The sequence below is a fragment of the Eptesicus fuscus genome, chromosome 20, assembly GCF_027574615.1.
Source record: "Eptesicus fuscus isolate TK198812 chromosome 20, DD_ASM_mEF_20220401, whole genome shotgun sequence".
NCBI lineage: Eukaryota > Metazoa > Chordata > Mammalia > Chiroptera > Vespertilionidae > Eptesicus > Eptesicus fuscus.
Window position 1 is genome coordinate 7,305,801 of NC_072492.1, and position 15,330 is coordinate 7,321,130.

At 43.4% G+C, this 15,330-nt stretch overlaps 1 protein-coding gene across 10 annotated transcripts in view; it reads right to left on the minus strand.

Annotated features, from left to right (window-relative positions):
- Nucleotides 1–2,939: 2,939 nt before the first annotated feature.
- Nucleotides 2,940–15,330, minus strand: part of MAP2K4 (mitogen-activated protein kinase kinase 4) — a 111,069-nt gene continuing 98,678 nt past the window's right edge. For 9 of the 10 annotated variants that reach the window (XM_054709001.1, XM_054708998.1, XM_054708999.1 and 6 more), the window contains 4 exons: nucleotides 11,321–11,398; nucleotides 8,454–8,602; nucleotides 7,432–7,477; nucleotides 2,940–5,581 (listed from right to left, as the gene is read on the minus strand). In XM_054709001.1, the coding sequence (XP_054564976.1) occupies nucleotides 5,468–5,581; nucleotides 7,432–7,477; nucleotides 8,454–8,602; nucleotides 11,321–11,398 (387 nt within the window). In that variant the 3' untranslated portion in view covers nucleotides 2,940–5,467. The remainder of the gene's footprint in view (nucleotides 5,582–7,431; nucleotides 7,478–8,453; nucleotides 8,603–11,320; nucleotides 11,399–15,330) is intronic. The other variant, XM_054709002.1, reaches the window with a different exon arrangement.

A 15,330-nucleotide genomic window follows, 5' to 3' on the forward strand; every position in this document is an offset into this window, starting at 1 on the left:
CCTCTCCTTTCCTCTCTGTAAAAAGTCAATAAAATATATTAAAAAAAAAAAGATTTAATCTCCAACATCTACAGGGAACTTATACAACTTAATAAAAGGAAAATAAAAAAATGGCAACGGACCTAAATAGAATCTTTTCGAAAGAAGACAGAAGGAAGGTCAAGAGACATATGAAAACATGCTCAAAGTCACTAATTATCCGAGAGATACAAATCAAAATGACAATGCGGTACCATCTCACACCTGTCAGAATAGCAATCATCAACAAATCAACAAACAACAAGTGCTGCAAGGATGTGGAGAAAAAGGAACCCTCGTGCACTGCTGGTGGGAATGCAGACTGGTGCAGCCACTGTGGAGAACAGTATGGAATTTCCTCAAAAAACTAAAAATGGAATGCCCATTTGACCAAGTAATCCCACTTCTAGGAATATACCCCAAGAAACTAGAAACACCAATCAGAAAGGATACATGCACCCCTATGTTCATAGCAGCACAATTTACAATAGCTAAGATTTGGAAACAGCCTATATGCCCATCAGCTGATGAGTGGATTAGAAAACTATGGTACATCTACACAATGGAATACTACGCTGCTATAAAAAAGAAGGAATTCTTACCATTTGCAGCAGCATGGATGGACCTGGAGAGCATTATGCTAAGTGAAATAAGCCAGGCAATGACAGAAAAATACCACACAATCTCACTCATTATAAATAAAGAACACTATAACCTGATGAACAAAAAGATAGATACAGAGGCAGTAAAGCACCGAACAGACTGTCAAATTACAGAGGGAAGGCTGGGGAGTGTTGGGGAGGGGCGGAAAGAGATCAACCAAAGGACTTGTATGAATGCATATAAGCACAACCAATGGACACAAGACACTGGGAGGGTGGGATGAGGGCACGTGCCAGGGATTAGGGGAGGCTGGGGGAAGGTCAATGGGGAAAAAAAGGAGACATATGTAGTACTATTTGTAATACTTTAAACAATAAAATAAAATTGTTTAAAAAAAGAAAAACAACAAAAACCGTTACCGTAGATATTGAACTACTAACCCTGATTCCGAGGTTTGAGATGAGAATTCCTGGATGTTCACTTATCTGAAAGATGGGGAAGACCAGGAAATACATTGCTTCTGTCTATAGCACTCTTAGAAGATATATAGAAGCTGGTTCTTCGCATACTGAAGGTGATCCTCATACCATGTGGTCCAATACCAACTGTCCACTCCACGTGGTTCCCATGGCGTACCCGGAGTCACCCATCCCGTTTCCCCTCAAACCACTTAATGAGGTATTTAAGGAAACCAACAAGTTCAAAATCAACAGTTTTGAGGTTGTCTATCACACATTCCGAGTACTAAGCACAGGTGCTGCGATGTGACTGATGCACAGCCCGGGCCAGAGCGGGACATGGGCCCACCTTGGACTTGAGGCGGGGCAGCCAGGGCCCGGGACATGGGCCCATCTCAGGCCTGGGAGGAGGGCAGCCAGGGTCCGGGACATAAACCCATCTCAGGCCTGGGAGGAGGGCAGCCAGGGTCCGGGACATAAACCCATCTCAGGCCTGGGAGGAGGGCAGCCAGGATCCGGGACATAAACCCATCTCAGGCCTGGGAGGAGGGCAGCCAGGGCCCGGTGCACCTGACCCTCCTGCAGCAGAGACAGGTGTGAGAAGCCAATGAGCAGAGGGCACCTGAATACTGACTGAAGAGCCACCTCAGATTTCTTTACCACCTGACCCCCTTCTCAGTGATGGAAACCTAATGCCATCATGCTAACAGGACACAGTGGCCTCTGCACTGATGCTCAGGCGTCCCACTTAAGCATTAGGAACTAGAGCTACTCTGGTTGGTTCTAAGGTAACCACCTTCTACCCTTTATGTTGGCCACTGAGCCTCTGGGACCTTGGGTTTAAACTCACCTCCAAGATAACAACCAGGCCTTGGTTAGGGCTATGAACCCAGGTTCCCCCAACTACAGTTCACTCTTCTCAACTCCACACTTCTCTGCTGTCAGGTACTTTAAATCAGTGTAATGTCTCATCTCTAACTCCACGAGAAAACCAGTGCCACAGCCTGGATTTGCTCTCACTCTCCCCCGCCACATCTGTCAGGGCAGCACTTCACTTCCCTCAGCCTTGCTTTGCGGTTCTCTGTGTTACAGTCAGAATCAAATGAGATTAACGAACACTGCACTGTCCACACAGCATGGAGCTCCCATGGCACCAGGTCGGGGCTCAGCGGGGATCTGGAAGCTCCATGGGATACCTTTCTGGGGGCAGCTAAGGCTCAAGGGGAGGCCAGGATTCCTACAGCCACACCCTTCCCTGGAGAATGCCTGCTCCTTACACCTGGTCCTGTAGTGGTCCCTCCTGCACCTCTGGTCAGATCAGAAGCAGGCGCAGAATGGTAAGGTGCCGAGTTAACATATGGTCAGGAGTCAGGATTTGCTCACTGACTGAGGTGGCAGGATCACAGACACATTCAGTGCCCAGGCTTCAGTGTCCTCTCCAATAGTTCCCAGGGTCCCGAGGCTTTTGCTCACATACAAGTCCTCCCATTCATAAACCTCTCAGGTCTGAGGCACAAATCCCTTCCCTTCCCCTCCTCTCGCCCAGGGAGCCGTGAGTAACTGCGCTGAGCTGACATGGACACTCACCAGCAGCCACAGAAGCAGGAGCAGAGAGCGTGGTTGGTGACCAAGCACCAAGCCCAGCAGACTAGACTCCACCCATCCCAGGGGGAACTGCGCCCTCTCCCTCCGGCAGTAAGAACATTGGGCAGAGCAGGGCAGGGCAGGGCAGGGCAACCAGCAGAGAACACACTCAGGGGACTCCGCCTCACACTTGCTCAAAGAGAAGGCAAAGCCATACAGCAACCACAGGAGGAGCAGAAAGAAAAGCCATAAACACGTGCAGAAGAGACTCTCTCCCAAGGTGAAACTCACAGATAATTTAATGGAATTTACTTAATCTTCCCCTCTCAGGGTCTGACTTCAGAAAATCAAATTACAAAGTCATCATCACATCCTAGATTTATTACAACTGACCTGCAGGCAAAAGGATAGAACTATTACATAAACACTTCGATTCCATGTATATATCTTAAATAGAGGAGGATTTCAAACAAGAATACAGGATAAAATATTCCAAAGCTCCAAGAAGCAGTTATGTTACTGAGCTCCATTTTTACAGACAAATAAGGCAATATCCCTGCACATTAGCTTTTTGATAATTTTTATACATTTTTCTATGATACAAGAGAAAAATAACCAGAGCTCACAATGTACAGTTCTTACACTATTTTCACAGTCTGTGAACACTATACACCCTTTTGTTTTAATAAAGATACATTGTAATAAACTTGCCCTTAAGTTTATAGTTTATAATAATCTATGATTAATACACTAAAATTGCTTTGATGTGGTCATCCACACAACAGAACGGTCAGATCAGCTTAGCTCCTGGACAGTCAGCACTGCTTTGATCTCCACTGTAGAATGGCAAAGTGACCCTGCGCCGAGCCCGACGGGAAGTTGACAGCAGACGGGAAGTTGAGTCCCCGGGAGATTCGGAGAATGATGGCTTGGTGTGGCTGAAGGAAGACACCTAACAACGCTTCCTTTCAGAACACTGGGAAGTCTAAGGTTTATGATGCCATAGGGGAGAAAATAGGAAAATTAGGCAAGTGGACCAAAGCGATAAATCATTTTTTAATTCTGAAATTGACAGGGAAGTGACTTTAAAACAGCACCATTCTCCCTTTATTGTTGTATAGTGTTGATGACTGTCACTCTGGGAGGAGACACAGCAGTACCTGCCCCGGGGGTTCTGGAACGGCCTCACCTGGTCTGGGACCACGGCTGTTTTATATTCCAGCGTGCTGGGACCACTCACAGTGCTGCTCACAGAGCCGAATGCTCAGTGCCAGGGAGGCCAGAGCAAACCCAAAGGGAACCTGGCTAGTGGGGGAGTGAGGAAGCACAGCAAAGAGAGCAGGTTTAAATGGGCTTATCACTATTCTGGGGTTGTTTGGGTTGTGGGGTTGTTCTTGTAGAATTCCAATTCCAAGACATGGTGACCTGTTAGAGGTTCTCACAGGTGCTGAGCTCACCTAAGACTGCCGTTTCAGGTCCTCCCTGGGTCACTCGAGTTTCTAGAAAGATGCTGCCTCATCACCTACCACGTTACTGAGCCCCATGTTGTTCAGCCTTTTAAACATTGGCACATCTAAGAGATTTGGGGCTAGAAATCCTTGGTAAGGAACATCCCTGGTAATTATAAAGGTTTTTAATAGGGGGGTGGGGGGAGGAAGGCAAAGTACTGGATTAAGCAAAAGACACATAGTGGCTAGAGACTACAGGGGCAGGGAAAGAGGCTCAGAAACCGAAGACCTGGACCAGTGACGGCAAACAGCTGAGATTTGGTCTTTTGCTGCCTACGAGAAATCTCTATCTATCTAATCAATCAAGGCACATTGCTCCTCGCTACTTCTCCCTGGTAGTGAGTTACGATGGCTAAAGTATCAGGCTCGGGAAAAGGGGGAAAGACAGAGCTGCTAAGAGCTGTTCCAGATAAGATGCTAGCATTGAAAACATCTGTAAACATTGCCCTCCGTACTTCTTTCTTTTCAGTCCCGGTGGTTGGTGGCAGGTGGAACCTCAGGTTGGCAGCACATCAAATGCTGAGTGACAATTCTTAGGATCAGCACCTTCTTTGACAAGGGGCAGACTCCCAAGTCTCCCAATGAAGAGCAGAAGGACCGGTCAAGGAGAAAAGAACACATTCTGTCCTGTCTCAATATTTTACTGTTCGCCTCTTTGAACGCAACATGGTTTTTGGTAAAGATAAATTCATTCTAATTTAAAACGATGTTTCAAACGGGAATTTGGCCGAGCACATCGATCCCCGAACATCGACTGTGACCGTAAAGCAACAGGACCTCAGATCAGAAAGTCTATTGCACTTGGTGAAGAACAGAAACCCTCCTGTCTCCCGGCTCCAGAAGGCAATGCGTCTCTCTGGCTGTGCAAGCTCTTCTCACTCACACCGAGTCTCTACGTTCAGATACAGTATGTCCTTCACTGAGTTCTTCCAGGACCGGAAGTCTGACAAATACCACTCCAGTAGCTGCGTCTCCAGGTTTTGAGTCTAGAAATGAATTAAAGATGTGATCTAATCACAGTCAATAAATTGATCGTACTGACTTCCACGTTTCATGAGTATGTCATCAGGAAAGAGCAGGATGAGGTCTCTGACCAGCACGAACACTGTGATCAGTCGGATACTTCGGGGATGCACGTCCTAGGTGACAGGAGTATACAGACATGATGGGAACAAACACCAATCGTATTGCACATGGTGTCTGGGCGAGCAATAAAAACACTGTGATACGGGTGAAAATTCTTTACGTCTTGCTTCCTCTCAGCCCTTTTTTCTAGAGTCTGACATAGCAGCCGCATCAATCGACATACATGGGAGAGCTGGGAGATGCTGGCATTTGATCCAGGATTTTACAAACATAGCTTGCGACCTCTACAGTACGTTCTTCATACATTAAAATAAAGGGATGTTTCTGCAAGAAAATGGAAGAAAAAACAAATAAAAATGTATATGAGAGCCCACGTTGGGCTTTTCCCAATTTTGGTACAGCACAGAACCAAAGGCTCAACCACGCAGGACTATGAAACAATAGCACAGGCTCAGCACTGCGAGCAGAGCCTGCATTCCCAGGAGGCGTGTCAGTGGGTGTGGCCTGCCGGGCGAAGCTCAGGCTGGAATCTGGAGCTGGCCTGGAGGTGAGGTCTGGGTACTAATCTGTGGACCAGGGAGCATTTGCTAAGGCAGACGGCACTGCTGTTCCTCTGCATAAAGCATCTGAGAACCAAGAACTACAAGACCACCAGGTGCTAGTCTCAGGACAGACACCAACTCAACTGCCCATTCACCCAGGCAAAGTGAATCCTGAACAAAAAGATCTGTTTCAATCCTTCTCACGCCCCCCCCCCACACCCCCCCCTCCCCCCGGCTCCAAAGGAAACTAAATAGAAACTTACCCTATGAACTTCTGCACCACACTCTCCAAAGCCTGGAGCCCATATCTGCCTCACAAACCCACCTTTTCATACTCCATCTCCACTAGTATTTTTCCTTAACAGCTTCTCTAAGCACAATGACTGGATAGCTATTTTTTTTTCATATATATTTTTACTGATTTCAGAGGAGAGGGAGAGAGAGAGAGAAACATCAATGATGAGAGAGAATCAATTGGCTGCCTCCTGCAAGCCCCCTACGGGGGATCGAGCCTGCATCCTGAGCATGTGCCCTGATCGGGAATTGAATCAGTGACCTCCTGGTCCATAGGTCAACGCTCCACCACTGAGCCACACCAGCCAGGCCTGACTGGGTATCTTTAGTCACACCTGGGGTTGACCATAAGTCTGACCATAAGTCTGAAAGACAGAACCTAAGTGTGACAAATAGGTGGGTTTTTTTCTTAAAATATTCCCACATTATCAGATCACAGTACTTTGTTCACCCCTAAGACCAATGCCACTACCAGGAGACTATTTAAAAGGCCTAGGTTCCATGGGGGGTGGGGGGAGTGGGGGGAGAACTTTTAAAAGAAAGGGGAATTGGCTGTATGAATCTAGATTTATTTTCATGAGAACATTTTATAAAGGCAGAGAAAGCACAATAAATTCTTACAGATGTGTTACACATACATAAACCACATGGTAAAATAAAATGGCTCCTTAAAGTGAATCTTAAAATTCTCCAGTTACTCAGTGGTTGAGCATCAGCTTATCAACCAACAGGTCACCAGTTCAATTCCTGGTCAGAGCACATGCCCAGGTTGCGGCATCGATCCCCAGTAGGGGGTGTGCAGGAGGCAGCCTATCAGTGATGTTTCTCTCTCATCAATGTTTCTATCTCTCTATCCCTCTCCTTTCCTCTCTCTCTAAAAATCAACAAAAACATATTTTTTTATAGATTTTCCAGGTTAATTTTTATATGTCAAGGTCAAAACTTTCCATAAGAACAAACCTAGTAAATCAGTAGGAAAGCTGTAACTTCAAATTTTCTCTTTCCAAACACTTTTGTTTTAGAACCTTTTACAAAAACCCAGTGAGGTGGAGCTGTCTGTCTGTCTATGAGAGGCCACCACCTGCTCAATGAGGTGGAACTGTCTGTCTGTCTGTCTATGAGAGGCCACTGCCCACTCAGTGAGGTGGAGCTGTCTGTCTGTCTTTGAGAGGCCACTGCCACTGCTCTTTCCAAACACTTTTGTTTTAGAACCTTTTACAAAAGCCCAGTGAGGTGGAGCTGTCTGTCTGTGAGAGGCCACTGCCGGCTCAGTGAGCCAGCACGCTGAGCAGACCAAGGCTGAGGAGACAGCTGACATTACCAAGGTCTCATACTCACCAGAAGTTCTTTATACTTTGGCCTTTTGGATTCGTCCTTTGTAAGGCTAAAATAACAAAACAAAACAAACATTATTAATATGAAGACACATTTACCCCAAGTATTTTTTTCACACAAAAAAAATATTATAAAGAATCGAGTAGTTTTTTTCCTTCAGATGCAAAGTGAATAGCAGACAACATGCCAATCTCAGAGAACAGGAAAAATTAGGCAATCTATGAGCAAGAGAAAAACAAAGCAGTTTTACGAATGTAAAGAAGATATACTAAACACTCTGGCTTTTTGCTTGTAAATATAAATTTTTAAATTATGTTGGATAAACAATAATTATTAAAAATAGTCAAATAATAACAAAACCTGTTGTATTTAAAATACAGATTGAAACAGCATGAAGCCAGATTATGTCACCATAATTGCCTAAGTTTATTCTCAGGAGCTGCACACACAGGCACGCACACATGCACACACGCATACGTGCACCTGTTAAAAGGTGGCCAAACATTAGGTGTGGAGTTGACCTTCCTTGGAATAAGGTTTCAGAGAGCTAATCTTCAGTTCTGCCAATGTAACGTTAGGCCTAACTTGACTCCACACCCCCAACCATGTTATATGTTATGTCAGAGTAGAGATCCACCCCTGAAAGTCTGACCTGGTAGGATCTTCACTTGGTAAAAGCTTCCAAGTGATTTGGTACAATTCACAATTAAAACCACATCAGAATGAGATGGCCAGTCTCACCTGGGCTGTATTTCTTGTACAGAGAACTAGAAACCGGGAGGCTGCGCTTCTCCACCACCCGCAGCTGTTTTCATCCGTGCCTGAGCAGTAGAATAAGAGAGCAGGGCCCTCCAGGCTAGCTGGAACCGCCCATGTGGCCGCAATGATCCGGAGTCCCAGCTCAGGAGACAGAGTGACAGCAGAAGGCTGCCCTTCCCCAGTGTGAAGTACCAGTGTTGCTAAGGTTAAATAAACCTCCCTGTTCTCACTGCGCATTTTTGAACATTCGTAATTCAAGTACTCACCACAAGTTGACAAAGTTGATGAAACTCGGGGAGAATTCCCTTTCCTCCGAATTACTCAGCTGCGGGGGGTCTCCTTTCACGACTTGCGTTAGTTGATCAAATACACTATTCCACTTTGGATAAGGAAATCGGCCTGTGGCCAACTCGTACTGAAAGAACACAGAGGAAAAAGCAAAATACACTAAGGCAGTGGTCGGCAAACTGCGGCTCGCGAGCCACATGCGGCTTTTTGGCCTCTTGAGTGTGGCTGTTCCACAAAATACCACGCACAGGCGCGCACATACATTGGGATTGAAACTTCGTGGCCCATGCACTGAAGTCGGTTTTCGGCTCTCAAAAGAAATTTCAATCGTTGTACTGTTGATATTTGGCTCTGTTGACTAATGAGTTTGCTGACCACTGCACTAAGGCAATGTTTACTCCTCATCCCTGAAATGGCCATGTTGAAAATCTAAACTCTAAGCAAAATTCTTATAAAAGCTTGGCATTAAATCCATGTCAGGTTAAGGTGGAATCTTCAGAAGTATTGAGGCTAAGTGGAAGTGATACTAGAATCAAGATAATATAAAGAATTCTGTATCAACCAAATGTAAGAACTTGGACTAAAAGGAAACACTGAACTTAAGCCCAAAGTCCCACAGTGCATGCTTCAGGTCTGACTCCTTTGTATACAGGATTCTGCAAGGCTGGCTTCACAATTATTTTAGTACAATGTCTTCACAATTTATAGTCACCTGGAAAGCCATGTCCAGAACTGTGGTCAAATTCATTTTTAAGGTAAAATAACATTCAACATACAAAACATCCAACGAGCTCCCAAGAAACATTGTGTATGTCCTGATCGATTGCAATTCTGCAGTTACTACAATTCCAACCACAACCAGATGTCACCATCGCTGAAGAAAAAGTCAGGGTCAAAGCCTTCACCTTGAAGCCCAATAATGATGCTTAAGAAAAGGAATAAGGTGAAGGACCTAGGACCCTAGAAATTAATTTCACACATTTTATAATTTTATGAGATTATCCATATTAAAAAAAACAAATTATGAAGCAATTATAAGTACTGAATACCTTGCTTTAAACAAAGACATAGTACTAAAGAAACTTGCTAAAAAATTTTTTCTGTTAGAACCTTTCACAGAACAAAAAATTTGTTTTTATAATGAAGTAAATACTTGATTTTTAATATAACTGGTTTGGACACAGATAGGTATTTCTGAATCGTTAGTAACCCTTCTAAGCCAGCAGTTGCCTCAGCTAGAGGTTAGAGTCTTGCTGCAGTCTTTGGCACCAGCCACCATCTAGATCTAAAAGATACCCAGGTTCCATGCTCTCTCCTGACTGAAAAGAGGATTCCTTCTCCTTTGCTCAGTTGGCTGCACAATGGGAAAAGACTCAGGAGGTGCCTCCCAGATCTGGTCACAAGAGAAACTAGAAGCAGTCTTCAGCAAAGGTGAGCTGTTAGCCTCAACTCTCTACTCAGAGACTTCACCAGGCTGGCAACATAACTCACCAAGGATAACTAAAGGGTAACTAACAAGGACAACTACAAGGATAATTACAAGGGTAACTACAAGGATAACTAAAGGATAACTAACAAGAACAACTATAAGAATAACTAAAGGGTAACTACAAGGATAACTACAAGGATAACTAACACAGCCCATCTAGTGGCAGAAGATTCACACCCATGTAGGCAAAGCTGTCGAAAATCAGAAAAATGCCATCAAGCCTGGTAAAACAGCAAGCACAAAAAAATGAACCCAAAACTTCAAAACAAAACTTGGTGTGTGTGTGTGTGTGTGTGTGTGTATGTGTGTGTGTGTGTGTGTGTGTGTGTGTGTATATATATGTATATATATATATATATATATATATATATATATATATATATATATAAAAAGCCTAATATGCTAAGTGTCCAACCGATTGGTTGACAGTTCAGTCGACCGCTCTACCAGTCGCTATGACGTGCACTGACCACCAGGGGGCAGATGCTCTGACTGGTAGGTTAGTCTGTTGCTGGGGTTCGGCCGATTGGGACTGGGCGAAATGGGCCAGACACGCCCTGGAGCCAACCTCCCATGGTCCCTCCCTGGCCTCTAAAATATTTCTTCCAATTAATTCCTTTCAATGTGCACAAATTCGTGCACCAGGCCTCTAGTTAAGGAAATAAGCAAATAAATATGCTTTTTAAATAGAATCAAAATTTCAACACAGTCAAGAAAGAAGAGTTTATTTAATTGTGCTTAGTTGCAAATTAAGCAGCTTTCTTGCTATTCTTTCTGTGTTGTTGTAAGGTAGAACTCTCATTTAGAACTGTCACCTAAGCAGTTCTTATTTCTCAACAACTGAATTACTTTCAGTTTCTCTGTGACTTTTCTATTCCATGACTGGAAGACTCCAGTGGAAACGATCTCCACACACATGAACATATTCCTCTAACACACACCCTGCACAGTGTTACTGAACTACTCAGGCTGAACGGGAGGAACCTGTGCCTTCCTGGGACTCTGACTGCACATGAACTGCCCCTCCCCGTTCCGTTCTCAGTGCATGAGACTCCTGTGTGTGTGACCAAGACATCCACAGCTAAAACGTTACAGAGCCCTACGCACCTCAGAGAACCTTGATGAAAATAATCAATTACGGTTTAATTTTTAAAGTATAAAACATACTTTTATTCAACAATTAGAAGATACAGTCCCTGTGATCATAGCCATGAGGGAAAAAATAGGTAAATAAAATCAAAGACTAGAAGAGACAAGAAGCAGTTCTTATGAGGAGTGGAAGACTGATGAAATTTATTTTCACTTCTAAATTTCTTGGTACATTACTGAGACAAGGCTGGGTGGACATCAACATACCAATGTGATCCCCAAACTCCAGACATCAGAGCGGACATCATAGCCTTGTCGTGATGCACTTGGGTCTATTCTTTCTGGCTGGAACACAAAGAGAAGTCACAGTCAGTAATTAGTCACACGATTAAGGAGCAGGGAAGTGGAAGCAACAGCTGGGCAGGTGGCCCAAATGCCAGCATAATCCTTACAGGAACCCATGTCTGGGGTCAGATTAAGAGACACGGCTCTAGTCGGTTTGGTTCAGTGGATAGAACATTGGCCTGCTGACCAAAGGGTCCTGGGTTCGATTCCAGTTAAGTGCAACATACCTTGGTTGCAGGTTCCTTCCTGTCCCTGGCCCAGGGCCAGGGAGGAGCCCTGCAACCAAGGTACGTGGCTCATGCAGGAGGCAACCAATCAATGTGTTACTCTCACATCAATATTTCCCTCTCTCTTCCCCGATCTCTTCCATTCTCCCTAAAACTCAATGGAAAAATATCTTTGGGTGAGGATTAACAACAACAATAAAAAAAAAAAAATAGTAGGAAGGCAAAATTAAAAACAATCAACAGCAAAAAAAAAAAAAAAAAGAAAACCTCAATAGCTTCCTCCCTAAAAGGGAATACAAAGCAACTCTTCTAATTTCCCCCCTACGTACTCACAAGCACTTACAACCCTGAAGCTGAGAACAGCCAAAGGGAGATATAGGAAGAAAACTAGAAAAATTTAAAAAATAAAAAATTGCAGTGTCAGCTTAGTAGCAAGTAGTGGCAAATAGGGGAAAAAAGACTAAATCTGTTTCCATGAATAAGGCCCTACTGCAATATATTTGAGATACAAAAGCAAATATGAGCCAAATTATAATTATTTTACCCATTCTTCATCAATAAGCTAAATTTATCATTATTTCTATTAGTCTTTTTAACCAAATTAAACATTGTCAATATAGTAATATATCACCCTATCATTTAAATAGCTAACATCATTTTTAGTAACTTCTGTGAAATTAGAGACCATTATCTACACAATGTGTCAGGGATAAGAAGACGAGAGACAGAGACGGAAATAGAGATAGAGCGCACATCGGTGGCAGAGCAGACCATGGATCATGACTATGACTGAGTAACTGCTGTTGAAAGGCATGCCCAGAGAAGCATACCAGCTGGCCATATTATATTCTATTACTGTTGGCAACGACTAGTTTGGACACCTACATATTTTGTTTTGAACATAAGTACTGTGGCTGCATAAATTTTCATTGTAAGCTACTTATTATTCATGAGGACAGACACTTAAGTTACATGATAACTTGCAGAAATTTGTACATTAGGGATACAAATGATTTTTGCCCAAAAGCTATTTCTAATCTTGGCATGACAAAAATCTTTCAAGATATGGCAAGAGCTAGAAACCTCAAAGTTAGCAATGGATAAGCTCATCACATTAAAATTTTCTATTTCTGTAATTGAGCCAAAAATATATAAAATTTAAAGATAAATGACAACTTTTGAGAAAACTATCCTATATAATAAAAGGTTAATATGCAAATCAACTGAATGGCAGAACGACCAGTCCCTATGATGCACATTGACCACCGGGGGCAGACGCTCAACACAGAAGCTGCCTCCGGTGGTCAGTACGCTCCCACAGGGTGAGCGCCACTCAGCCAAAAGGCTGGCAAGCACAGCGGCAGAGGCGGGAGCCTCTCCCGCCTGTGCAGCAGCACTAAGGAACAGCAAGCTGAGCGGTAAGGAACGGCAAGCAGGCGGGCAGTAAGGAGCAAGGGGTCCCAGACTGCGAGAGGAATGTCTGACTGCTGGCTTAGGCCCCCGAGGGTCTGGACTACAAGAGGGCGCAGGTCGGGCTGAATGTCGTGCACTGGGCCTCTAGTGTAACATAATTCTTCTTTTATTTTATATTAACACAAAAGATTAACAATCTAATGAAAATGGACAAAGGATAATGCATTAAAGTGGCCAAATATAAGGAAAAAAGGCAAGTCCTAGTTGATTTGGCTCAGTGGATAGAGTGTTGGCCTGCAGACTGAAGAGTCCGAGTTCAATTCCGGTCAAGGGTACATGCCTGGGTTGTGGGCTTGATCCCCAGTAGGGGGCGTGCAGGAGACAGCCAATCAATGATTCTCTCATCATTGATGTTTCTCTCTCTCTCTCCCTCTCCCTGTCTCTCTGAAATCAGTAAGAATATATTTTTAAAATATTTAAAAAAGAAAAAGAAGTCATGAATTTATACCCAAGATTATGTGGGGCAGTTGTTTTCTAACATTCAAAAATAAGCAATTCAAACTGCTAAAGAAAAAGTACTGATTACTCAAGTGCAAACCTACATTTCCAAAGGTGACAGCACTTTTAGCAATAGTCGCTTACTAAATTTGACTTCTGTGAAGTCAAAATTCTCAGGGATTGTATCTTTACACCTCCAGTAGTCTCAGTATAACTCACAGAGAATGGTGGCCTTCAGTGGCTTTTAAACAACTTTACTGAGATGTAATCCACATACCATACAATTCACCCACTTAAAGTATACAAGGCAATGGCTTTTATACAGTGACAGTTATCTGTATCCATGACCAGAATCTATTTTAAAGTATTTCCTCACCCAACACCGTTTGGCCATCATCCTCTCCCCATCCCCTCTCCCAGGTCTAAATAACCACTAATCTACTTTCTGTAGCTACAGGCTTCCCTATTCTGTCCTTGCATATGAATGGAATCATATCGTATGTGGTCTTTAGTATCTGGCAGTATTGAAGACGGCATCCAGCATTCCCAGTATAGGACCATGGTCCCTAGTCCAGGAGGAGGAAACAGCAGACCTTACTCATAAAGAATTGTGTTTATCTGTTCTATCCTGTCTGGGATAGATGCAAGGTGCCTGACTTTGTTTTGCCTAAACTTGAACTCACTTAAGGCAGAAAAGCAATGGACAGTCCTTGAAAACAATGTAAGGTAAATGAATGATCCATATATGCTTGGTGCAAGAAACTGGGATTGAGGCATACATTAGAGTATCAAAAGTTAGGAGAGCCTTGCCGGTGGGGGCTCAGTGAACAGAGCATCAGCCCACACTCCGAAGGGTCATGGGTTCGATTTCCAGTCAAGGGCACATACCTGGGTTGCAGGTTCAATTCCCAGCCACGGTCAGGGCTCATGTGGGAGGCAACCAACCCATGTGTCTCTCTCACATCAATGTTTCTCTCTCTCCCTCTCTCCCCCTTCCATTCTCTCTAAAAATCATTAGAAAATATATCCTCAGGTCAGGATTAGCCAAAAAACAAAAACAAAACAAAATACAAAAGCCTGGGAGAAAAATTGAAGGGTAGAGATTCTTTGGGAAATTTGGCTATTCAAAATTACCTGTATATATACCCAGGGCAGGACACAAAAAAATGAAAAGACCCAAAACTTTAATCTCTGGCTGATCTACTGGCTTAGGGCAAGTAGGAAGTGAAAGTTAAGACAGATTTATAAGTGACCTGGCTAAGGACTGAAGGAGAGTCTCAACACAAAGCCAATGTGCAAAAACTGGAATAGTTGTTTTGGTTTTTTTCCCCTTTGTTTTCTTTGTGGAAAAAAAAATTTTTTTGGAGCCTGGTATTGCCCACCCCCCTCCCAACCCTGCACCCCAAAAGAAATCTGTCAAAACACTTGCTGAGTCCTGGCTGCCATTGCCCAGTGGTTAGAGGTTAAACTGGTAACCTATTGGTGCACGGGACAACGCTCAATCCACTGAGCCACACTGGCTGGGCTGCTAAATAATTTCTTTACCAGACATTTTAAAAATCTAAATTGTTAAACAAAGGGAAAAAGTGAATACCATTTTTTCAGCCTGTATACAAGTGGAAAATGAAAATTATACCCTAAAGAATTAAGTTCTTTTGAAACTAAAGGGAAAGAGAAAGCTGAATATGAATGAATGAATACTTTTAAATTTGTTGAATGAAGATCAAAGGAAGTATACACATCAATAATTTCTCACTATTGATTAGATATAATAACTTGATTAGATTTTCCTGC